The sequence below is a fragment of the Coturnix japonica genome, chromosome 10 (assembly GCF_054131305.1).
Source record: "Coturnix japonica strain WE chromosome 10, WE-NBRP24, whole genome shotgun sequence".
Taxonomy (NCBI): Eukaryota; Metazoa; Chordata; class Aves; order Galliformes; family Phasianidae; genus Coturnix; species Coturnix japonica.
The window spans coordinates 12,669,172-12,694,823 of NC_140672.1; the positions used below are offsets into that span (position 1 = coordinate 12,669,172).

A 25,652-nucleotide genomic window follows, 5' to 3' on the forward strand; every position below is an offset into this window, starting at 1 on the left:
TCAACAAACCAAAGGCAAGTGCAATGCCTCTGACTAAAAGTTCTTACTTTTACCAACAACCAAACCTTCTCAGTGCAGCCACAGTAGAGATCTGTAACTACTACTGTTGAAATATCAACTGGCAGAGCAGTGTTGCACATTGTACAAATCATAGTTGGACATCCATGGACAGCTGATGATAAAAGTAGTCCTAGGGGAAGAGCTGGATGAAACACTGTTAAAAACAAATAATCATTTTAGCTGCATGTTTGTAAGCATTTATTTTCATCCTCCCCAAAACAGTTTCATGTCAGAATAAAGAGGACACGTTCACACAGACGTTTCCACAGCCAGACTATGGAATAATCAAAGAATATCAACCAAAATGTGTTTCCTACCAGTTACATGAATCTTGAAGGTGAGTTTCTGGCCAGCAGCCTCGCAGCTGTACTCCCCTGCATCTTTCTTCTCCACCTGGCTCACCACCAGCCGACGCTGTTTGCCCTCTGACTCCACCTTGAACTTCTTGCTCGAGGTGATCAGTTTCCCCTCCTTGTACCACTTCACCTCCGTCTTCTCCTGGGCCACCTCGCAGCTCAGCGTGGCATTTTGAGTCAGTACAGCCTTCACCTCCTTTTGTACCTTGTCCTTGTTTGTAAACACGTCTTCTTTCTCTGCAGGGACATCACAACAGTCACACCATTTTGCTGTAGTCTGCTGCAGAGCTAAGTCCAGTTCCCCGTTTTCACTATACTTGCCCTTCACATTGAGCATTGTGATGCCTCATTAAGACAGGAAAATACTTTCCCCTCTATCTTGCTTTGGGAAATAATAGGCATATCACTTCATATCATATCATATCCTATCATATCACATCATATCATATCAGAAAGCTAAACATTTCGCACTCTGATAGCAGATTTGGACATGAGATTTAGAACACCTGCATGCACTGCTGAACCTCCTCCCTTCTCTTTTTTTCTTCTGATGTCTCTCTACATTTCCAGTAAATCGGAAGGGAACGGCCCTCTAGAACAGGTTGCCCAAGGAGACTGTGGATGCTCCATCCCTGCAGGCATTCAAGGCCAGGCTGGATGTGGTTCTGGGAGCCTGGGCTGCTGCTTGGCAACCCTGCACATAGGAAGAAGGGGGTTGGAACTGGATGAGCACTGTGGGCCTTTGCAACCCAGGCCATTTATGAGTCTGATTAGTGGCATTTTCCACCTCATTGTGTCCTTCCAATTTTGTAACCAGATCTCTTCAAACACCTCCCCTTTTCTCACTCCTTGCATGCCCGGTGTGCGCTTGCACTGTAACCCTGCAGACACCAGCTGACTACAAGAGGTGCACAATTTACCCTCCTTGCCTATGGTTTGTTGCAGTAATTCATTCCTGGATGGAAAAGCACATGTAGAAAAGTGTTGCTATGACACTAGATGACAAAGAAAGTCCTATAGCCAAAGTGTTTTGCATCAGAGAGGCTGTCAGTTGATCCTCCAAATGCAAGACACACAAAATGAAGCGTTCCTTTATCTCTGGGTTTCCAAGCATTTTCTCACCTCTGACTTTCACTTGGAATGTTGCTTTGTCATCTTTTGTTTCACAGCTGTAGCTCCCTTGGTCTTTCAGGGTCACATTTTTGACCATGAGCTTGCGGTGCGTCCCCTGGGAGATGATGGTTGTCCTCTGGTCCTGCTTCACCTCTGTTTGATCTTTCTTCCATACGACAGCTCCGCTTGCAGCTGACACCTCACACACCAGCTCCAGGTCTTCAGAAGGACTGACTGATATTTCTGGAGTCGTTTTGGGCTTGTTGACAGAATTAATGGCTTCATCTGAAAAAAAAAAGAGAAAGTGTTTTACATCCTGACTCAGGCTTATTCAGCACAGCAAGAAGATACAGTTAGAACTGATTGTAATGTCTCTGCTCATTACATTTGGGTGATCGAGTTTCACCTCTGGAGGTACTCACATACAAACGTGTGCTTGATTCTCCTGTGTAAGGAAAGAGTAAGTTCTATGCAGACAGTTCTTATTTCTTTTAATCAATTCTGTATTCTGCACATGTTCTTCTGAAGCTAAAATGAAGGCAGCTAAGTAACGTGTTTGCAATACATGAACAAACATATTCAACACTTTATCTCTAAGCTAACAAGCAGAGTTTGATGAGCACATCAGTATTTCATGCCCTTCATTCCATCCAGACAGAACCTGCCTGAGGAGCAAGCTGATGGCTGTCAGCTACAGGCAGACCTAGCTTAGTATTGCATTTCTTAGAGCAACAACTGTTGCTTTCAGTCACTGAATACACCAAGGCCAATTGCTATGCCAGGCACATTTATGGCATCAGTGAACAAATAATGCCTTAAAAATTGTAATAGACAGGAGCCATCTATTCTTTTAAAACTAGGTGACCAAAGAAGAACAGTCCCTCTAGAGTCAAGCTGTGAAGAACTAATAGCACCAACCAATATCACATAGATAGATTACTTCCCTGCCCTAAACCATCTTGTGACCATTTGGTGCTCCTAATTAAGCCCTCTTGATGGCATTTTGTCTGAGCCATGTGACATTTTGTGATAGGAGTTACTGCTAGTGTTCCCTTAACCCAACACCAAAGTAGGAGGTATCCATTCTCAGGGAATCATGCAGGCTTCCTCTGTATTTGATGCTCAGAGACAGCCCCAGAACTTTTTAAATCTTAGCTTAGCTCTCATCCAATAATGTTCATCAAACAGTGCAACTTGTCCTTTGGGGATGCCTTTGTTCTGCATCAACCAGTTCCAACGGAGTCTTCTTGGCTTGTTTTAGATCAGTTTTTCAACAGATAAAGCCAGAGTCTTTGAATTACAAAGTGAAATTGCAGAATGCATGATTCTCAACCAAACAGAACAGGAGGTGGGATGCAGGGTGAATACCTGAGCCAATACCACCTGCAAGCAATCCTTCAATATCTTAGGATTCTCTAGCCATCCCAAATCCAGTGTTGTGCTTGATCTATCATCTCTGCTGAGTTTTTAGCTAGTTGATGGTGAGCATCATGGTGGGGATGGGTGAGCAGTCGGACTAGAGGGTCTTAATCAACCTTAAGGATCCTGTGATCAGAGGAACGTGAATGTGCTGTTAAAGGTCACAAGCGCTGCACTGCAGCATGAGCATACACAGCGAAAGGCTTTCAGTAGAGCTTCGGTTCATAAATGAGGACTGGGTTATGGAAAATAGGCTCAAGATAGAAACCAGAAAACAGATCTTAACGCCAGGTTCTGTGAATGCAGCCAGCTGAATTTCACAGATATTGAATTTCAATGACAATTTCTTGTGTTATTTTACCCTCCAGCTCCACCCTGAACAGGAACATGTCAGTGACAAGCATTACTCCTCCAGGCTTGACCTGACAGTGCTTTACTTGTACTATGAGCTAATGCCAGGAAGAGCAGGAAAAGAGTTTCATCCACGTGCCTTCTCCTTCCTTAGTAAAACCAGTGTGAAACTGCAGCCACGTCAGGCTGAAGGAGACGTCTCAGATGTCCTGCCTGGATGCAGGAGGTCACGTGTCAGAGGATGTCTGGCACGTCAAGTCTCATGGCAGTGCAGTGCATGACAAACTGCAACAACACTTTCCTGTGGGCTCCTTTGGGCACGAGGCCCAGCGGGTGACACACCTCTGGCTGCAGCTCTTCAGAGCCTCCCAGCAGCCACGTGATGCCCATGGGAGAGACACAGCTGACCCGCACAGCAGATGATTTACCAGCTAGCTCTGGTTTACAGCAAGAGAAGATACAAGTGGCGATGCTGAATGGTGAAATACTGCGAGTGTGTGGCATGGGTATAAGATTGGTGAGCCTGAGGATGTTCAAAGTCAGGCTGGACAGGGCTCAGAGCACCTGATGGAGCTGCGGTGCCCCTGTTCATTGCAGGGGAGTCCAACTAGCTGACCCTTAAGGGTCTCTTCCCTATCTATGAGATACACGAAAGCTGATTCTGCAGTAACCAAGCTACCAACAGCAGTTGTTTGTCTTAAAGTTTGCCAGCACATATATTAAAATAACAGCATTGATTACTCATTTGATAGTCACATTACAGTGCAAAGCACATGGAAACGTCCACCAGCTAATTCAATTAATTCTGGGGGCAGACCTGCCAGTATGAAATATTATGCTAACATGACAAAGAGAGAGAAGAAAAGCAAAATTAAGACTAGCTGACAAGCCTTGGCAGGAAGTTCTGCTCTCCATCAATTTAGTCCCATTATTCAATTCTGTTTGGAGATGTCTCCATGCCTCTCTGGAGTTTGTTCTTTGAGAAGAAGCAATTAAGTAAGCTCTCCAATGCCAAAGTGCATACACTACTCTAGGGCTTTGTTGTTTCTCCATGGACCAACAAGGGTGACAAGCCAGCAGAATATGATGAAGAGCCTCATGCATACTCAGTGTGAAAAAAAAAAAGGCAATTGTTGCTGGGAAGAAGGTGCATTTGCATTTGTGTCATCTGCAGAGGGTACTGCAGAAATGGAAAGTCTTCCACTGGAGCAAACAAAGGGCTCTCATTTATTGCAATCAAGGCCCAGCGTGTGGATCTCAGAGATCAGACCTACACCCTGCAGCAAAACAGAGACCTGCGTGGGAAAGTTCAGTTTCTCTCTCCATGTGTGTCAGAAAAAGCCCACCATGGAATGACAGCTAAGTAAACATCCCTGTGACTCTTCACAGGTCTCTTCTACATTTGGGATCACTGCTACAAAAAGAGCATTTTACATCATCTCTCGTGGCCACCCTGAGAGAAGAGCAGGAAGGCTGGGATGCTCTTTTTCCTGTCTTTCCCTTGATTTCCTCTATATCTTAGGGACGAATCACAGGACAGAACACAGAAATCAAATGGCTCTACAAAGCAGATTGGCCAGTTCAAGTCAAAACAGCCACTGAAAACACCCCAGATGCTGTCTGACAGCAGCTGGACTGTCGGGGAGTCAGGTGAATGCAGTCTGCTGGCCCTGGGCAGGAAGAGGACAGCCCAGACTGTCACATACCTTTCACTGAAAGCTGATAGAGCATTTTATCCCCCTCACAGATGCACTGACAACTTCCAGCATCATCCATTGAGACACTGTGAATTTTCAGGGTGTGTTTCTTCCCCTCAATGTGCAGTTCATAGTTTTCACTGGCCTTGAGCTCCTTCCCATCCTTCATCCACTCCACAGTAGCACCTGTGTCTGAAAGCTCAGCCTGCAGTTTGGCTTCCTCACGCAGCCGAGCGGAGATCTTTTCTACATCTTTGCTCTTATTGGTAAATCTCACTGCAGCAACTGTCAGGAGCAAAGGCCTCGTTATTTCAATTGATATCAGGCTAACGTGGTCAATGTTTGCTGCAACATCTCTGAAAAAGTATCACCTTCTGTTCCTGCACTCATCATTGTGTCAGTGCTGAGCAATTCAAGATATTTCATTTGGTCTTCTTGCCGGATTTACTAAGTAAAAATCAACCAAACATCTCCTTCTACTGATTAAGAATGCTCTAAACATGCTTCTGCAGAGGTTTCCACCCAATGACAAACAGCTCCTCCCATCATGAATGTTTATTTGTTCTATTTTGTCATGCAAAGCTGATTGATAGAGATAATATTGGAATGATTGCTCCCCTACTTCTAAACTATTCCAGTGCAATCAGAAAGGCTGTCTGAACCTGGAGCTGAAAGTACTGCTCTATGGTGATGCAGTGGTAAACATGGTGACTGAATGCACTGGCCAAGAGCTGTGAACTGCAGACATTCATCAGCTGGCATGAAGCAATCTGGTTCAGACACCATGCAGCTGGGTAGATTGGCTTACCCTACACTCAGTGCTATCATGTTTAGGTCATTACCAGGACTCACGTCAGTCCATGGGATGCAATTTCAGGTATTTGGTACAGTCAGTGAATGCCTGCAGCCCCAGTTCTAATCATCAGATCACAGCAACTCTGCCTTGACTGTAAGAGGGAAGGAGAAGGATCAAAGCAAATACCTCTCACTCTCATCTTGCTGCTGACATCAACATTTTTGGCAACAAATTTCACTTCTGCTCCATCATCGTTCTTGGTGACGTTCTTTATCATTAGGCTGTGAGTAGTTTGGGTTCTCTTGATGATGCAGGTCTCGCTTTCCTGTAAGACTTTACCATTGAGGCATCAAGTGCCGCAACACGTTGTTGTAAGGTCAATAGTAAACATGGCATCCCCTCCAGGTACAGCTTCACCAGTTGTTAGGGGGGATTTCACAGCCAGGACTGGGTCTGAGGAAGAACAACGTTTGTCTTAATGCTCTTTAGATGCAAGTCTGGTATCTCATTTAGAGATGGAAGATTAAATCATAGGGACATTTCTACTTCTCCCTTTGCATGAGTGCTGGAAGAAGCACTTCTATGCTTAAGATCTGCTACAGAAAGTTCTGCCTCTTGCACATGTGACATATCAAAAGATAAGGATATTCATCTCTCTGTCACAGAAACATAACTCGTATCACTTTAGTGGTATCTGGAGGTTGATAGGAGATAGGAGAATTAGGAATAAAGGAAAGCCTTTGGTGTGTTAATGCACTGCTATCCTTAAAGTCAAAGGAAACATCTTTAGGGAACCAACACAGCTCCTCAGCTCACACTGACCCATTTCCATTGGGGTTTTTGTGCTTACCAAGGTGCACGCTCCCTGGGAATTCCAGAGACGGGCTCTGTCCATGCGCATTGACTGCAGACACTCGGAACTGATCATCAGCCTCTTCAGACAGATTGCTCACCGTGAACTCTGGGACGGGGACGTGAGACTCGTGGCACTCACCCACTTGAAGCCAGTTAGTTTATTGGGTTCCACATGTAGCCATGGATTGGAATGGGGAGGTGCATCTTCGGAGGGGACCATGCCAGCGTCACTGAGCTTTCTGTTTTATTTTTCACCACGGGGTCAGCTGGGGGCTGGGTGGGAGGTTTTCTGGGAGCTGAACAGAAATAAATACAGAAATATTAGCAGAAGGTCATGTAGGCTGGAAAAGACCTTCAAGATCAGCAGACTCAACTTGCAGCATGACCTACTGAGTCCCACCATTAACTACTGTGCTACCTGAGGACATATATGACAAGCTTATTCCTGCAGGTATTTGCATAGTGAATATATTCACCCTCTGGTTGCTTTGGAACATTTTAGAGGTTAAAATCCCATCAGACTTTTTCACTGTGTGCAGCCACTGATACAGGCAGGAGGCTGGGAATTACCTGATGGGCTCTAGTTACAGACTACTGACACAGTAAAGGATTGATTTCATTTCATTTTGGCCATCAGAAAGTTTGGTGTCTGGTTTAAGTCATTCATCTAGACTCCAATTATAATCATATGGAGAACAGCACATTTAGAAGAACTCATCTCATCTCAATAAACCTGAATGAAATCACAGAATCATAGGATCACAGGAGGGCTTGGGTTGGAAGAAAACATCAAGATCATTAAGTTCTAAACACCCTGCCATGGGCTGGCTGCCCACTAACTAGCTCAGGCTGCCCATCACCCATCCAACCTCGCCTTCAACACCAAGGACAGGCACCCACAGCTTCTCTGGGCAGCCTGAAATGGAAGCAATGAGCTACATGTTGAAGATACTCAAATATTCATGACTGTAGAGAGAGCCAAATACTCCATACATATTGCCTGCCTGGTAAATGGCATTAAAATGCCAACAACAGACTCATCCAGCTCATTGAAAATGGTGTGAACATGGCGTACAGGATTCTTCCAGCAGCTAGTTAGATCTGCAAAGAGTAAAAATAGGAAATCTCAATGCGATACAATTTTCCCTCATAACATAAACAGACACATAACTGCTTTGGGGTGCACTGTTACCAGCCTGTCAGTTGCTGTTGGTCAGTGCTAGATGCCAAAGGTCCCACTAACATAGCATGAAGCCGAAAGCTAGACGCTAGAATCAGATCTCCTGACCTTACCATCAGAAACTGAGATGTCATATTTTGCTCAGAGGTGCCTGCTTGTAGGAGGGACAGCTACCGAGCTTTTTCTGCTCCAGGAACCAGCTCCAGCTTCAGAATTTAAACAGCAGTCAGAAATTAAACTGAGCTTTGTCACCTCCATCAAATAGAAGGAGTGGTTGGGTGGTACAGCTTTCCAAATAACTTAGAAACTGTCACAACAATCAGATGCCTACCTTTTCTTTTTGAACTTTTTAATACATAGAGCTTAATAGCATCAGAATGCCCCAAGCACTTCAGATAACACGACAGCTGTAAACCCTTCTTTAAGGATTCCTTTGTTTAACCACTGAGTAACTGTAATTCAGTGGTGCTGGTGGGAGAATGGAAGTCCTAATCTTCCCAGATGGTGAATAGAGTTGATGTTCACATGCAGACTAGTGCTGCAGCACAGCCAGAAACCACTCATTTGGGACACAGAGCACCAAGAAAATAACAGGAATAGCTTCATAAAATCAGGCAGCTTCACCCAAATTTCATGTCAGGTCCATTATTCTTCCTATTTTCAGGAAGAAAGGTTTTCCCTTTTTCTTGTAGTTTTCGTTTCATGCAAGCAGCTTTGTAGCTTACAAATTGTTTTCTAATCACCTCCTGGTGTGGTCATGGTTTGACTCCATGTTTTACATAGTTAGCATTTTATATTTGTTCCAGTATGGAACTGTACAGCCATAGAATGGCCTGGGTTGAAAAGGATCTCAAAGATCATCCAGTTCCAACCCCCTGCGATGTGCAGGGACGCCATCCACCAGACCAGGCTGCCCAGAGCCACATCCAGCCTTTCCTCACAGGAGAGCTGCTCCAGCCCTCTGATCATCACAGTGGCCCTCCTCTGGACCCACCCCAACAGCTCCACATCCTTCCCTGGCCTGGACACAGTGCTGCAAATGGGGCCTCACAAGAGCTGAGCAGGAGGGGACAATCCCCCTCTGCCCCCCCACAGCCCCACACCCCCCTGTCCTCCCCGCACTCCCCATCAGCCCATCCCACCTCAGTGCTGCCTCTGTCTCTTCTCTCCTCTCCCCATCCCAGCGCCGGCCTCCCCCGGCCTCCCATTGGGCAGCGGCAGCTCCGCCGGCTCCGATTGGCTGAGCCGCAGTGCGCGGGAGTGGCCATTGTGGGGGGGGCAGAGGGGGATGTGGGGCTGCAATGTGTTAGCGTCAGGAGCACAGGTGAAGGCAGCTGAGCTGTGTGAGCAGTTGTGTTTGAGTCTGGCTGCAGCTCTCTTAGACCCCACTGAAGGGCTGAGTGCCACTGGGAAAGGATCTCTGTGTGGAGATTGCTTCTACTAGAGGTAGTTCTGTAAGACTGTTCTATAGAGCTGTGGAGGGGCTGTAAAGGGAGTTGAGGGGGACTCTAGGGGGGATATGGGGCTGTGGTGGGCCATAGGAGGACTAGGGGCTCTAGGGGGCTCTGAGGGTGTGTAGGGGTTGTGGGGAGCTATTGGAGGATATGGGCAGGTCTGGGGCTTTAAGGGGTGGTGTATGGAGAGATAGACGGTTGTGGGGGCCTTAGGGTGATATGGGGCTACTGGGGGCTGTTGGGGGCAAATATGGGAAGGAATATGGAGGAGTACTGCTGCCCTGCAGCCAACAATAGCCTGAATGAGATCCTGGAGTCCCAGACGCTGGAGGATGAGCTGGGAAAGAGCAGAGGCTCCCCACAGAAGGGCAAATCACATCTGATAACGTGAGTGTGGAGCACAGCCAGCCCCTTCCTCACATGTGTGGGGCTTCCATGTTCCTCTGTGCCCATTGCAGTGTGCCACCCCAATCCTGCTGCCCAGCCAGGAGTGGATGGGATGAGCAGGTTGGGATGCACAGAGCAGTGCTCAGACATTGCTGGGACATTTGTGCACTGCTGTTGAGCTTCCCTTTGTGCAGCAGGGGAGAGGATGGAGGTTTACAGGTGGATGGTTGTTCTTTCTATGGCATTGCACAGGTGGTAGAACCTTGTCCACTCCCAAACTTATTCCAGGGCATGCGGGAATTTGTGCAGTTGTAGTTCCTGAATTGTGCTATTTAAAACCCTCCTGTAAATGGGGATGTTTTGTAATGCCTGCTGGGGCTGCAGGCAGCATTGCCTTCCTCCTTAGGGGGCAGGTTTAATCACAAACCTCCCTATTTCCTCTCACAAACGTCCTACAAACCATGTCTGGGCAGTGCTGTCTCGGCCTGGATCTCAGCTCCTGAGACTGTCAGATGTGAAGCAGCAGCAGCTGGGACAGGGCTGGCTCTGTGTGCCCTCTGTGGGTCTGTGGGCACAGAGTGGGGCAGAGGGATGACTGTGAGAGGGAGGAATTGCCCAGCCACAAGAAAGAGGAAATCAGCTGAAAAGGGGAGATTTGAGAAGCACTGAGGCTGTGGCTGCTTTGACAGTAAGAAGAAACCAAGCTGTCACTGTGCAGATGGGAACTCCAGTAGGAGAGCTGTGGTGGCTTTACAGATGGCAGACAGCAGCTGGAGTGTAGAGCCAAGGGTAGGGGGGGGATCTTCCTCTTAGCAATGCCATGCAAAGAATGATGCAGACTCCTGCAGGGTCGGCTTTGCTGTGTGACCCTGGGTGGAAGCAGCTGGAAGGTCTCAGCCCTCTGCGTTATCCCAGGAGCTGGGGCAGTGCTCGGTCTCATCCCACCTCTGCTAATAGCAAATGCAGAATCCCTTATCTGAGTGCCCTTTTCTCTCATGGAGAGTCACCGACCCTGGGAAGTTCAAGAAAAGTTTGGATGTTGTGTTGAGGGATATGATTTAACTGGGAAGTATTGGTGATGGTTGGACTGGATGATCTTATAGGTCTTTTCCAACCTTGATAATTCTATGGAGTTGTAGCAGATTGTGGGGGTGTAGGTGTGGTATATATATGTACATCTATGGGAATATACGTATGAAAAAGATAGATCCATGCACATAGCAGGGGGTTGGAACTGGATGATCTTTGAGATCCTTTTCAAACCAGGCCATTCTATGACTGTACAATTCCATACTGGAACAAATATAAAATGCTAACTATGTAAAACATGGAGTCAAACCTGTGTGATTTGTCCACACCAGGAGGTGATTAGAAAACAATTTGTAAGCTACAAAGCTGCTTGCATGAAAGGAAAAGAAAATGATACTACAAGAAAAAGGGAAAATATTTCTTCCTGAAAATAGGAAGAATAATGGACCTGACATGAAATTTGGGTGAAGCTGCCTGATTTTATGAAGCTATTCCTGTTATTTTCTTGGTGCTGTGTGTCCCAAATGAGTGGTTTCTGGCTGTGCTGCAGCACCAGTCTGCATGTGAACATCAGCTCTATTCACCATCTGGGAAGATTAGGACTTCCCTTCTCCCACCAGCACCACTGAATTACAGTTACTCAGTGGTTAAACAAAGGAATCCTTAAAGAAGGGTTTACAGCTGTCGTGTTATCTGAAGTGCTTGGGGCATTCTGATGCTATTAAGCTCTATGTATTAACAAGTTCAGAAAGAAAAGGTAGGCATCTGATTGTTGTGACAGTTTCTAAGTTATTTGGAAAGCTGTACCGCCCTACCACTCCTTCTATTTGATGGAGGTGACAAAGCTCAGTTTAATTTCTGACTGCTGTTTAAATTCTGAAGCTGGAGCTGGTTCCTGGAGCAGAAAAAGCTCGGAAGCTGTCCCTCCTACAAGCAGGCACCTCTGAGCAAAATATGACATCTCAGTTTCTGATGATAAGGTCAGGAGATCTGATTCCAGCGTCTAGCTTTCGGCTTCATGCTATGTTAGTGGGACCTTTGGCATCTAGCACTTAATGATCTTGAAGATTTATTCCAACCCAAGCCCTCCCGTGATCCTATGATTCTGTGATTTCATTCAGGTTTATTAAGATGAGATGAGTTCTCCTAAATGTGCTGTTCTCCATATGATTATAATTGGAGTCTAGATGAATGACTTAAACCAGACACCAAACTTTCTGATGGCCAAAATGAAATGAAATCAATCCTTTACTGTGTCAGTAGTCTGTAACTAGAGCCCATCAGGTAATTCCCAGCCTCCTGCCTGTATCAGTGGCTGCACACAGTGAAAAAGTCTGATGGGATTTTAACCTCTAAAATGTTCCAAAGCAACCAGAGGGTGAATATATTCACTATGCAAATACCTGCAGGGATAAGCTTGTCATGTATGTCCTCAGGAAGCACAGTAGATAATGGTGGGACTCAGTAGGTCATGCTGCAAGTTGAGTCTGCTTATCTTGAAGGTCTTTTCCAGCCTAAATGACCTTATGCTAATATTTCTGTATTTATTTCTGTTCATCTCCCAGAAAAACTCCCACCCAGCCCCCAGTTGACCCCGTGGTGAAAAATAAAACAGAAAGCTCAGTGACGCTGGCATGGTCCCCTCTGAAGATGCACCGCCCCATTCCAATCGATGGCTACATTGTGGAACCCAATAAACTAACTGGCTTCACCTGGGTGAGGTGCCACGAGTCTCATGTCCCCGTCCCAGAGTTCACGGTGAGCAATCTGTCTGAAGAGGCTGATGATCAGTTCCGAGTGTCTGCAGTCAATGCGCATGGACAGAGCCCGTCTCTGGAATTCCCAGGGAGCGTGCACCTTGGTAAGCACAAAAACCCCAATGGAAATGGGTCAGTGTGAGCTGAGGAGCTGTGTTGGTTCCCTAAAGATGTTTCCTTTGACTTTAAGGATAGCAGTGCATTAACACACCAAAGGCTTTCCTTTATTCCTAATTCTCCTATCTCATATCAACCTCCAGCTACCACTAAAGTGATATGAGTTATGTTTCTGTGACAGAGAGATGAATATCCTTATCTTTTGATATGTCACATGTGCAAGAGGCATAACTTTCTGTAGCAGATCTTAAGCATAGAAATGCTTCTTCCAGCACTCATGCAAAGGGAGAAGTAGAAATGTCCCTATGATTTAATCTTCCATCTCTAAATGAGATACCAGACTTGCATCTAAAGAGCATTAAGACATCCATGTTGTTCTTCCTCAGGACCAGTCCTGGTTGTGAAATCCCCCCTAACAACTGGTGAAGCTGTACCTGGAGGGGATGCCATGTTTACTATTGACCTTACAACAACGTGTTGCGGCACTTGGTACCTCAGTGGTAAAGTCTTACAGGAAAGCGAGACCTGCATCATCAAGAGAACCCAAACTACTCACAGCCTAATGATAAAGAACGTCACCAAGAACGATGATGGAGCAGAAGTGAAATTTGTTGCCAAAAATGTTGATGTCAGCAGCAAGATGAGAGTGAGAGGTATTTGCTTTGATCCTTCTCCTTTCCTCTTACAGTCAAGGCAGAGTTGCTGTGATCTGATGATTAGAACTGGGGCTGCAGGCATTCGCTGACTGTACCAAATACCTGAAACTGCATCCCATGGACTGACGTGAGTCCTGGTAATGACCTAAACATGATAGCACTGAGTGTAGGGTAAGCCAGTCTACCCAGCTGCTTGGTATCTGAACCAGATTGCTTCATGCCAGCTGATGAATGTCTGCAGTTCACAGCTCTTGGCCAGTGCATTCAGTCACCAGGTTTACCACTGCATCACCATAGAGCAGTACTTTCAGCTCCAGGTTCAGACAGCCTTTCTGATTGCACTGGAATAGTTTAGAAGTAGGGGAGCAATCATTCCAATAATAACTCTTTCAATCAGATTTGCGTGACCAAATAGAACAAATAAACATTCATGATGGGAGGAGCTGTTTGTCATTGGGTGGAAACCTCTGCAGAAGCATGTTTAGAGCATTCTTAATCAGTAGAAGGAGATGTTTGGTTGATTTTTACTTAGTAAATCCGGCAAGAAGACCAAATGAAATATCTTGAATTGCTCAGCACTGACACAATGATGAGTGCAGGAACAGAAGGTGATACTTTTTCAGAGATGTTGCAGCAAACATTGACCACGTTAGCCTGATATCAATTGAAATAACGAGGCCTTTGCTCCTGACAGTTGCTGCAGTGAGATTTACCAATAAGAGCAAAGATGTAGAAAAGATCTGCGCTCGGCTGCGTGAGGAAGCCAAACTGCAGGCTGAGCTTTCAGACACAGGTGCTACTGTGGAGTGGATGAAGGATGGGAAGGAGCTCAAGGCCAGTGAAAAATATGAACTGCACATTGTGGGGAAGAAACACACCCTGAAAATTCACAGCATCTCAATGGATGATGCTGGAAGTTGTCAGTGCATCTGTGAGGGGGATAAAATGCTCTATCAGCTTTCAGTGAAAGGTATGTGACAGTCTGGGCTGTCCTCCTTTTGCCCAGGGCCAGCAGACTGCATTCACCTGACTCCCCAACAGTCCAGCTGTTGTCAGACAGCATCTGGGGTGTTTTCAGTGGCTGTTTTGACTTGAACTGGCCAATCTGCTTTGTAGAGCCATTTGATTTCTGTGTTCTGTCCTGTGATTCGTCCCTAAGATATAGAGGCAGTCAAGGGAAAGATAGGAAAAAGAGCATCCCAGCCTTCCTGCTCTTCTCTCAGGGTGGCCACGAGAGATGATGTCAACAGCTCTTTTTGTAGCAGTGATCCCAAACGTAGAAGAGACCTGTGAAGAGTCACAGGGATGTTTACTTAGCTGTCATTCCATGGTGGGCTTTTTCTGACACACATGGAGAGAGAAACTGAACTTTCCCACGCAGGTCTCTGTTTTGCTGCAGGGTGTAGGTCTGATCTCTGAGATCCACACGCATGGCCTTGATTGCAATAAATGAGAGCCCTTTGTTTGCTCCAGTGGAAGACTTTCCATTTCTGCAGTACCCTCTGCAGATGACACAAATGCAAATGCACCTTCTTCCCAGCAACAATTGCCTTTTTTTTTTTTACACTGAGTTTGCATGAGGCTCTTCATCATATTCTGCTGGCTTGTCACCCTTGTTGGTCCATGGAGAAACAACAAAGCCCTAGAGTAGTGTATGCACATGAATCTTTTAAGTCAATTATTCCACTGTGTGTTAATAGGGGCCAGTTTTATCATCTAACTTTTGCGCTCCAATTAATTTCCATAAAGGAATTCTGTTTATCTTTTCAGTCCTAAGTGATATCTCCATCTTTTAGGCTCGATTTGTTTGCCAGGGGGTTACAGTGCAGTAATAGATACCCCCTCCATTGATTTCCTTCTAGTTTGCTTGTTCCAATTCTTTCCTCAGTTTTCCTATTTTAGACATTTTCTTGAAGCCTTGGGCTTCTTCCTTTGGCTCTGTCCCCTGTCCAGTGTATGTCTTACAACTTGTGGAGATAAGGTAATCTGGTACGTGGTTTATAAAAGCTGCCAATTTGCCAGCATCTGAATTAGAATCCAGCAATTAGAACTAGGACTAAACGTGCACGTTTGATCTTATGATAAATGAATGCCTCATGGTCACCAATGTCCCTGCAGTTCTTTACCATCATACATATTTTGTGTGTCCATATTTTGTTTCAGCAGTGGCAAACTTCGTAATCAAAGAGACAACTGGAGGAGTAATCAGGGCCGTTGCTGGAAAGCAAGCTGAATTTGTTTCTGAGACCTCTGAAGCCAATGTCATGGTGAAGTGGTACAAAAATGGCAAAGAAATCACGACCAGTAAGAAATTCACAATGGAAGATAAAGGGAAACTGCATAAGCTTGTGGCTTCAGTTGTAACGAAAGTAGACGAGGGAACATACATCTACACAATTGGAGATGACACTCTGATTTTTGATTGGAAAGTCTCAGGTAAGTTTGTGAGGCAAACATGGGATCACAATCCATGTAAAGCACTTCAGACTTAATTCATTTGATTTGTCCAACCCTGTGGGTTTCCAGTATTTAGGACAAAGTTTGCATATCTCTATTGAAGCAATTCTGAACTTCCTGTTGTCCCTATGCAAATCCACAGTATAAGCAAATCATGTAACTGTGTTGTGATGAATTCAGGACAGCCTTAGCTCCAGCTGGGGCTGGAGTCACGACTTGAGCCCTGACATCTGGGCTTCATTCTTCTAGTTCATGAATTGCCTCAGCACTTACATCATCTTTAAACCTATGACTGAAATGTTCCTAAGTTCTTAGCATGGGAATCCTGTCTCCTCTTTTGACAAATTAAACTCCACATTTGGAGAGTTGAGTGTCTCCTGCTGTACCCGAAGGACGTTGTGATCTCTGAGGTGTCTCCCTGAGGTGCTGTAAGCACAGCCATTAGCTCATAGTGCAAGTAAAACACTGTCAGGTCAAGCCTGGAGGAGTAATGCTTGTCACTGACATGTTCCTGTTCACGGTGGAGCTGGAAGGTAAAATAACACAAGAAATTGTCATTGAAATTCAAGATCTGTGAAATTCAGCTGGCTGCATTCACAGAACCTGGTGTTAAGATCTGTTTTCTGGTTTCTATCTTGAGCCTATTTTCCATAACCCAGTTTTCATTTATGAACTGAAGCTCTACTGAAAGCCTTTCGCTGTAATCTATCTATGTGATATTGATTGATGCTATTAGTTCTTAACAGCTTGACTCTAGAGGGACTGTTCTTCTTTGGTCACCTAGTTTTAAAAGAATAGATGGCTCCTGTCTATTACAATTTTTAACGAATTATTTGTTCACTGATGCCATAAATGTGCCTGGCATAGGAATTGGCCTTGGTATATGCAGTGACTGAAAGCAACAGTTGTTGCTCTAAGAAATGCAATACTAAGCTAGGTCTGCCTGTAGCTGACAGCCATCAGCTTGCTCCTCAGGCAGGTTCTGTGTGGATGGAATGAAGGGCATGAAATACTGATGTGCTCATCAAACGCTGCTTGGTAGCTTAGAGACAAGGTGTTGAATAGGTTTGTTCATGTATTGAAAACACGTTACTTAGCTGCCTTCATTTTAGCTTCAGAAGAACATGTGCAGAATACAGAATTGATTAGAAGAAATAAGAACTGTCTGCATAGAACTTACTCTTTCCTTACACAGGAGAATCAAGCACACGTTTGTATGTGAGTACCTCCAGAGGTGAAACTCGATCCCCCAGATGTAATGAGCAGAGACATTACAATCTGTTCTAACTGTATCTTCTTGCTGTGCTGAATAAGCCTGAGTCAGGATGTAAACCACTTTCTCTTTTTTTCTTCAGATGAAGCCATTAATTTTGTCAACAAGCCCAAAACGACTCCAGAAATATCAGTCAGTCCTTCTGAAGACCTGGAGCTGGTGTGTGAGGTGTCAGCTGCAAGCGGAGCTGTCGTATGGAAGAAAGATCAAACAGAGGTGAAGCAGGACCAGAGGACAACCATCATCTCCCAGGGGACGCACCGCAAGCTCATGGTCAAAAATGTGACCCTGAAAGACCAAGGGAGCTACAGCTGTGAAACAAAAGATGACAAAGCAACATTCCAAGTGAAAGTCAGAGGTGAGAAAATGCTTGGAAACCCAGAGATAAAGGAACGCTTCATTTTGTGTGTCTTTCATTTGGAGGATCAACTTACAGCCTCTCTGGTGCAAAACACTTTGGCTATAGGACTTTCTTTGTCATCTAGTGTCATAGCAACACTTTTCTACATGTGCTTTTCCATCCAGGAATGAATTACTGCAACAAACCATAGGCAAGGAGGGTAACTTGTGCAGCTCTTGTAGTCAGCTGGTGTCTGCAGGGTTACAGTGCAAGAGCACACCAGGCATGCAAGGAGTGAGAAAAGGGGAGGTGTTTGAAGAGATCTGGTTACAAAATTTGAATGACACAATTAGGTGGAAAATGCCACTAATCAGACTCATAAATGGCCTGGGTTGCAAAGCCCCACGGTGCTCATCCAGTTCCAACCCCCTTCTTCCTATGTGCAGGGTTGCCAAGCAGCAGCCCAGGCTCCCAGAACCACATCCAGCCTGGCCTTGAATGCCTGCAGGGATGGAGCATCCACAGTCTCCTTGGGCAACCTGTTCTAGAGGGCCGTTCCCTTCTGATTTACTGGAAATGTAGAGAGACATCAGAAGAAACAAAGAGAAGGGAGGAGGTTCAGCAGTGCATGCAGGTGTTCTAAATCTCATGTCCAAATCTGCTATCAGAGTGCGAAATGTTTAGCTTTCTGATATGATATGATGTGATATGATAGGATATGATATGATATGATATGAACTGATATGCCTATAATTTCCCAAGGCAAAATAGAGGGGAAAGTATTTTCCTGTCTTAATGAGGCATCACAATGCTCAATGTGAAGGGCAAGTATAGTGAAAACGGGGAACTGGACTTAGCTCTGCAGCAGACTACAGCAAAATGGTGTGACTGTTGTGATGTCCCTGCAGAGAAAGAAGACGTGTTTACAAACAAGGACAAGGTACAAAAGGAGGTGAAGGCTGTACTGACTCAAAATGCCACGCTGAGCTGCGAGGTGGCCCAGGAGAAGACGGAGGTGAAGTGGTACAAGGAGGGGAAACTGATCACCTCGAGCAAGAAGTTCAAGGTGGAGTCAGAGGGCAAACAGCGTCGGCTGGTGGTGAGCCAGGTGGAGAAGAAAGATGCAGGGGAGTACAGCTGCGAGGCTGCTGGCCAGAAACTCACCTTCAAGATTCATGTAACTGGTAGGAAACACATTTTGGTTGATATTCTTTGATTATTCCATAGTCTGGCTGTGGAAACGTCTGTGTGAACGTGTCCTCTTTATTCTGACATGAAACTGTTTTGGGGAGGATGAAAATAAATGCTTACAAACATGCAGCTAAAATGATTGTTTGTTTTTAACAGTGTTTCATCCAGCTCTTCCCCTAGGACTACTTTTATCATCAGCTGTCCATGGATGTCCAACTATGATTTGTACAATGTGCAACACTGCTCTGCCAGTTGATATTTCAACAGTAGTAGTTACAGATCTCTACTGTGGCTGCACTGAGAAGGTTTGGTTGTTGGTAAAAGTAAGAACTTTTAGTCAGAGGCATTGCACTTGCCTTTGGTTTGTTGAATCCCATGTTGACGACCATTCGTTCCATGTTCTGTAAATGTAATGACCAGTCATGAATCCATTGATACCTTTCTAATTGTACATTTCTCATTAGTCTGAGAGTTTAGCACGGAGGTAGATCTCTCACTCCAGCTGCAGTAGAGATTGCTCTGGTGTCAGTATATTTTGCACAAGATCCGGTAAATTTTAACTTAGACTCCAGATAGCCATGGGCATATCAGCTGCATTCGGAGTGACCATTAGTGAGCTGGCTGATGACGAGGGTTTGTCTTCTGTTTTATTTGTAGCTGCACTCTACAGGTTTTTGCTCATAAGTCAGCTTGTTCTCTGTTAACTTTACAGTTCTCGTCTTGTATTCTGAGCTGATCAGGACAGGGAATCTGTTTTCTCCTCTTCTTTCCTATGGGAGTGAACACATTGGAGCTTAATCCTGGTCAAGGTTTGGCATTTGATCAGCTATGTGGAGGAGCAACTGTACTGGGAGTCTACTGCCTTTCTGCTCACACAGACCTGGTGTCCTTGCAGGGCATAGCTTGCGTTCTGTTCCCTTGTAAAGGTCACAGTCTTTGCTCTCTCCATCTTGGGGCATTCTGCTCCTTCAGTCCCTGGTGTGCAATATATCTCTGCTCCTGTAGTAGACAGTTTTGCTGCTGCCTGTGGTGTAGACTCTAAACCATCAGCTCTTACTATTCCCACACCACGTGGATGTGATTCTGGGGCCTTTGGATCTGTTCCGTGAGTTGTGTCGCTCATGCTTTTGGCTCAGGAAACTGGCAGTTTCAGCAAATAGTGGTTTACAGAAAGGGTAGATTTGGGAGGTATCTGTCAGAGCAAATGAAACATGAACGTTGACAGAAAGACTATGGCAACAGCTGGAATCAACCAAGTTAATCCTCAGCAGCCAAAGCCAGCCCACGTCTTATTGCAGAGGTGTAGGGAGAAAACCCAGAAATGTAGTGCTTTTACACTTGAATTTTGCTAGCTGAGGGCTATTATTAGCTGTTTGCCTCAGAAACCAAAGGTTTTCTGTTCTCTTTCAGACCGGATGAGCTCATGGCTGCACAGGGTAATGTAATACCTCCTCCTCTGCCATACGTGGAGAGTGCTTGCCTAGCTACTGTTGCTGTATTTCTTATGTATTTCTCACTGTAACATGATGTGCAAGTCCAGCCCTCACTGCAAAATGATCTGGTGTGAAAGTCAGGAGGGATTATGAGTACTCTTGGAGTGGTTGGCTCTTTCACTACAGAAATCCTCATCTTACTAGCTTCTCCCAAAGTGCAATGGCTTTCTGAGTCTTAATTTCTCCTCTTACCATTGCACTCAGAAAGCTTTTCAGGGTTCCTCTACCCCAGGGTTCCACTGGTAGCACAGAACAATCCCATTTTAAGGACATGTTGAATGTTAGGTGCTCAGTGTTGAGCATTACGGGATGCAGATTAGACCTTCTTGCTTAAAAGAAACAAGTGCTGCACACCTTGGAAACCTATAGAAAACTAGAGTAAAAAGGGCTGATTCTGCCATCTCATTATCTCAGTATTTGTGGTGCATGCTGAAATCCTTATTTGAAGTGGGCCAAAGCTCCATTGCATTTGTGAGAAGTTTTGCATCACCTGGTTGGTCTAGGCCATGTTTGTTGTCTTGCTAATAAGCAACCCTTCTGATCTTCATCAAATCATTGTGGTTGGAAAAGACCACAAAAATCCCCACATCCAGCCTCACCCCATCCCACCATGCACACTGCCCACGTCCCTCAGTGCCACATCTCCATGGTTATTGAACACTTCCAGGGATGGTGACCCCACCACCTCCCTGCAAAGCTGTGCCACCACATCACCATTCCTCTTCAGAAGAAGTTTTTCTTAACATCCAACTTGAACCTTCTCTGAAAATCATCAGTCAAAACAGGGGCTGTTGAAGATGGGCGGAGAGAATGATGCTTCTACAGTCAGTACAAGCAGGGAGATCAAATGTAGAGTGTGTCAACTGCATTCTTGCATTGGCTTGCTGCCCTGCTCTCTCGCCTTCAGTGGACTGCAGTGCTGGTGGTAGAGCTGTGGTGTGAATCCTGGGATTGCACGTACTGCAACGGTCAGCAGCACAGGAACTTGAGCTGAACTTACCCTCCTGGGCAGCTGCTGCCACTCAGAATTCAGACAGCATGCAGAGGAGAAAGTCATGAAGGAAGGGAAAGGGATGGCAGCAGAAGGCTTCACAGAGTGACAGCGGGGAGGAAGGAGATAGGGGACAGGTCCTGGAAGGGTTTGCCATGACTGCTGGGGAGCAGGAGCCTTCCCGGTCACCTGAGCTGGGTATGCCTGAATATGCTTGCATGAATGATCTGAATGAGTGGTCTTCCATGTCTCCACTGCAAATAAAAGGCAATGTCAATCCCCCTCACACCTGCTAGTCCTGCATTCATGCTTGGAGCCTCTGTCTTGGTATCAGCATCAGGACCCTGGGATCTTTCCTGGGACCCAAACAAGCATAGGAAGCTTATTCAAAATTGCTCTGCTGTTAGAAGCTGGCTAGCACTAGAGAAGTCCATGATGTAAGTGCGTCAGAAATATTCTGCACTTCTACAGCCTTTTGTAGGGCAAACCATGGAATAGAAATGGAAGCCCATTTATTTAGGGTTTATCTGTTCTCCCACGCCTCAAATAGGAACTAGCATGAACGCTCTCAGCAACCAGTTGTTGGTAAAAGGAGAATCAGATAAAACAGTCATTAAAGTAATCAATAAAAGATTCAATGTATCAATCGATCCTACTTAGCAAAGTGATTAACTGAATCACCTTAACTGAAGTGTGTATGCCTAACTAATTACACTTGCTATCTTTCTGATGCTAACTCCATTTGTTGACACAAAGGGTAAGGTGGGCTTTAAACACTTTCTTCTTTATGTGTTAGGTATTAAGAGGAGATGACCTCAGCCAGTTCTCTGAAGAATCAGGGGTTGCTGAGAGTAGAAAACCATGCTTTATGCATAAAACTGAGCTACAAAATCTAATGTAGGCGAAATATTCACCATATTAAGGGCTATATCATTACCATAGGGTAGACTCAAAAGATGGTTTTCTGCTCTTAAATTTCTATGGTTTCCTGATCTTGAGGTCCTCACTTCATAATTGAGCTGTATTTGGCTGATCTCCAGTGCAGAGTGGAGCAATATCAAAAAGACAGACAGATGAAGAGCTGTCATTGTCTTCATTAGAAGAAATCTGAAAATTAGGAGTCCAAGCTGATAGTAAAGACTACTCAGAGGGATGGGATGACCATATGGACTGTGCTGAGATGCATTATAATGTGTGATAAACACTGTAAAGCAGTGTTGCTCCAGGAAATGGTCCAATACAACATAGAAGCAACTTTTAATGTCTTCCAGTCACAAGTTGTTCATATCTAATGTATATTTTACCCAATGTTTTCCAGTTCCAGAAGCAGAGGATGCCTTTATCAACAAGCAGAAGGTGCAGAAGGAGGTGAAGGCTGCACCAACAGAAAATGCCACGCTGAGCTGCGAGGTGGCCCAGGAGAAGACGGAGGTGAAGTGGTACAAGGAGGGGAAACTGATCACCTCGAGCAAGAAGTTCAGGGTGGAGTCAGAGGGCAAACAGCGTCGGCTGGTGGTGAGCCAGGTGGAGAAGAAAGGTGCAGGAGAGTACAGCTGCGAGGCTGCTGGCCAGAGACTCACCTTCAAGATTCATGTCACAGGTAAGACAGGTGTTGTATGAAATACAGCAGAGAACAGTAAAGTAAAATCTAGTTTCCATTATACAGTGATCCAGGTGCAGTAGTCTGTGCTGAGGTTTTTTTCCCTATACTTGATTGCCTGGGTTTGTAGAAAGTATTTGGTTTTAGTATGGCACAAAGACCTGTTTCAGTCTGTAGAATAATAATTACTGATATATGTACAATGGAAGCAATATTCAAGATATTATTCAAATCTCTCCAGTGCCTGAGATCCCAAACTGTAATTCTTGTTCACCGAAACATTTGACTAAGATAAGTATGTACAGTGAGGCTGGAGTGCATGTTCTACGTGCAGCCTTTCGTGGCAGGAGAAGCAGGAACTTCTCCTAGTAGTACACTGCCTTTTTACTATGCCTTTATGTTGGAGGCTGCATCTGGATAGGTGAGTCTGCTACTCACAGTAAGAGACCTGGTAGAGCTGACTATTGCCAGAGCTCAAAGTAAGATAGATATCTGCAAATCACACACAAAGAAGAAAGGACTGCGTTGGTGAGCATATTTCCTTTGTGCCTTTGACAGTCACAGTTGTGGCAATGGTAGAGGCCATGAGCAGTCTGTTCAGGAAGCCAGGAGTACTGTTCTGGGTCATGAAAAGGCAGCCAGTGGTTTGACTATCGCATGTTTATGTGTTTTGATGTTTCACAGTGGGTCTTAAGTTAAAGGAGCTCAGGTTTTGGTTGCCTGCAGGACAGATGTTCTTTTGGGTTCAATATGTTTGCATAGTGACTTGCAACCATGGGACTGGTGTTCAAGGACCCTCTTGGTTCCTTCAGTTCCTAGGTTCTTTCTTGCCTAGATTTGACACTTAGTTTCAACAGAAGAGCTGATATTCTCTAGTGAAGGCTATTAGTTTGGGCACAAGTGGTAACCTAAACCTGTTCCAACCTGTACATACAAACCTGCAAGTTGGTCTCATTTCAGTCCCTCAGTCAATACTTTTTCTTTTCTTCCCTCAGAGCCAAAACCTGTGTTTATAAACCAGGAGCAGGTGCAGAAAGAGGTGAGTGCTGCCCTGGCAGCAAGTGCCTCCCTCAGCTGTGAAGTAGCACAGGATACAACCGAAGTAAAATGGTTCAAGGATGGAAGACTGCTTGCCTCCTCCAGAAAGTTCAGAATGGAATCTGTGGGCAAAACACGGCGTCTGGTTGTGGAGCAGCTGGAGAAGAAAGATGCTGGAGAATACATCTGCGAGGCTGCTGGCCAGAAGATGACCTTCAAGTTGGAAACAACTGGTGAGCATTCCCTTTGGGAGCACTAAGCAGCTGTTTATGTGGCTTAGAGGAAGACTGTCTGTCTTCTACCCTGTGGGCATGGAACAGCCACAGTTCCCCCTGGAACAATATCAATGACCCACACCACTAATTGGATTCTCCTTTTTAATGTAGTGGTAGCGAGCTGAAAACCTGGCTGTGGAATACTTCTGACTAAGGAACTTCTATTTTAATTTCTAGGTGCACTGAATTACCCTCTTAGAGTATCTTTCTGAATATATAAGCAACCACGGGTGACTATGATCCTGATTTATATCTAGGTTCAGGATTACTGTTTCAGTTAGGTTAGATGAATAGCTCCAGAGAAGATAGGGAAATACAGCAGTTCACTGATACCACGTGTCAGAAGAATGCAGCTCAGTGCTGGGCAGTTTGCTGCTTCATTCCCTCTTACAAGTTGCACCCAAGGCTGGAAAAGACCACTGAGATAGCTGAGTCCAACCCCAGCCCACCCTCACTGGACTTACTAACCACGTCCCCAGTGCCACATACCCGTGGCTCTTGAGAACCTCCAGTGACTGTGGTATATCAGCGTGGTTGCTTCAGTTGTGGGAGTTTTCAGACACTGGCTGTTGTTCTAGCGAGGCAAAAAACCAAAACTGATGGAACAATGTCTATACAGGAAGCAACTGGCTGTCCTGATGGCTGCCAACAGTTTTGCACAAGGTGTGTCATGCAAGCTTGCATGAGTCTGGTTTAAAAACTTGCTGTTCTGATGGAAGGAGAGGATGTTGGTACCGGATAACTGCGGGATTTGTGCTCTCCCGACATCCAGTTGCAATCACAGCTTATTGTTGCTATAGAAAACAGCTTCTCTATAGACAAACTAAGTTAGTTCCAATAAGTGGCTGAAGCCCTAAGTGATCCAAGGTGAAGCATGATCCAAACTGGAATTTAGCTAATTGTAGTAGGGAATCCAAGATGAGTTATTTAAAATATGAGTCCTCCATCTAAAACAGCATTGAACTCTTACCCTGGTTGATGATAGAAGTGAGAGTTGAACAGCAGAAGTCTGAAGTTATGCTCCATATTTCTCATCACTGAAAAGAATATTTGAATATATGAATTCCTTTGGCTATGTTAGAGCTCATAATGCGGTCAGCTGATGTTCTTTAAATGCTTGGAGTCTAGCAATGTGGGGAAGTGGACTGCTATTTGCTGTTGAGCTTTAGGCTGAGAAGCCTGATTTTAGAGGACCACAGACTTCCCCTTTCCCTCTCCTCCCCTTCTCCCTGGACTGATCCCGCATGGTTTGAGAATGAGTTCAGAGCAAGGTAAATGAGGAATAGCCATGTGAAAACCTGTTGTTTTAGTGCACTATAAAAGACACTTAGTCAAAAGACAAGTGTGTGTTCCAAGCTTAAGATTACAGGAGATCCTAGAAACAACTCAGCTGCTCAAACCTGTAGTCTGGCTGAATATTTTATTGTCAGTTCTGGTCAGGACACCTTCCGAGGTGCTTGAGTAAGACAAATAAAAGGTCATGGGTAACTTGGTCCTTCTTGTGATATACTTCTAGGCTTTCATCAGGGAAAAGCTTAATTAGTCCAAATCATTCATCGGGGAGGCTCACTGTGACAGGTATTGGTTGGTGCAAGGTGTCATTATCTGCTCCTGTCCCAGATTACTTTAACAGCAGAACCAGCTTCCCTTCCAGCTGCAAAGAATGTTTTGCACTGGGCCATTACCACCAGAGTATCCCTCAAATATCAAGAGGATTGCTGGAACGTTATTGTCCCTAGCACAAGTAATGATAATGTGCTCAAAACA

The 25,652-nt window shown here is 45.1% G+C and overlaps 1 protein-coding gene across 1 annotated transcript; it reads left to right on the forward strand.

Annotated features, from left to right (window-relative positions):
• Positions 1–16,189: 16,189 nt before the first annotated feature.
• Positions 16,190–18,583, forward strand: LOC146759372 (obscurin-like protein 1). Its single transcript, XM_085510361.1, has 3 exons — positions 16,190–16,217; positions 17,040–17,315; positions 18,206–18,583. The coding sequence occupies exons 1-3, from the start codon at positions 16,190–16,192 to the stop codon at positions 18,511–18,513; spliced, it is 612 nt and encodes a 203-aa protein (XP_085366487.1). The 3' UTR covers positions 18,514–18,583.
• The last annotated feature ends 7,069 nt before the right edge of the window (positions 18,584–25,652 follow it).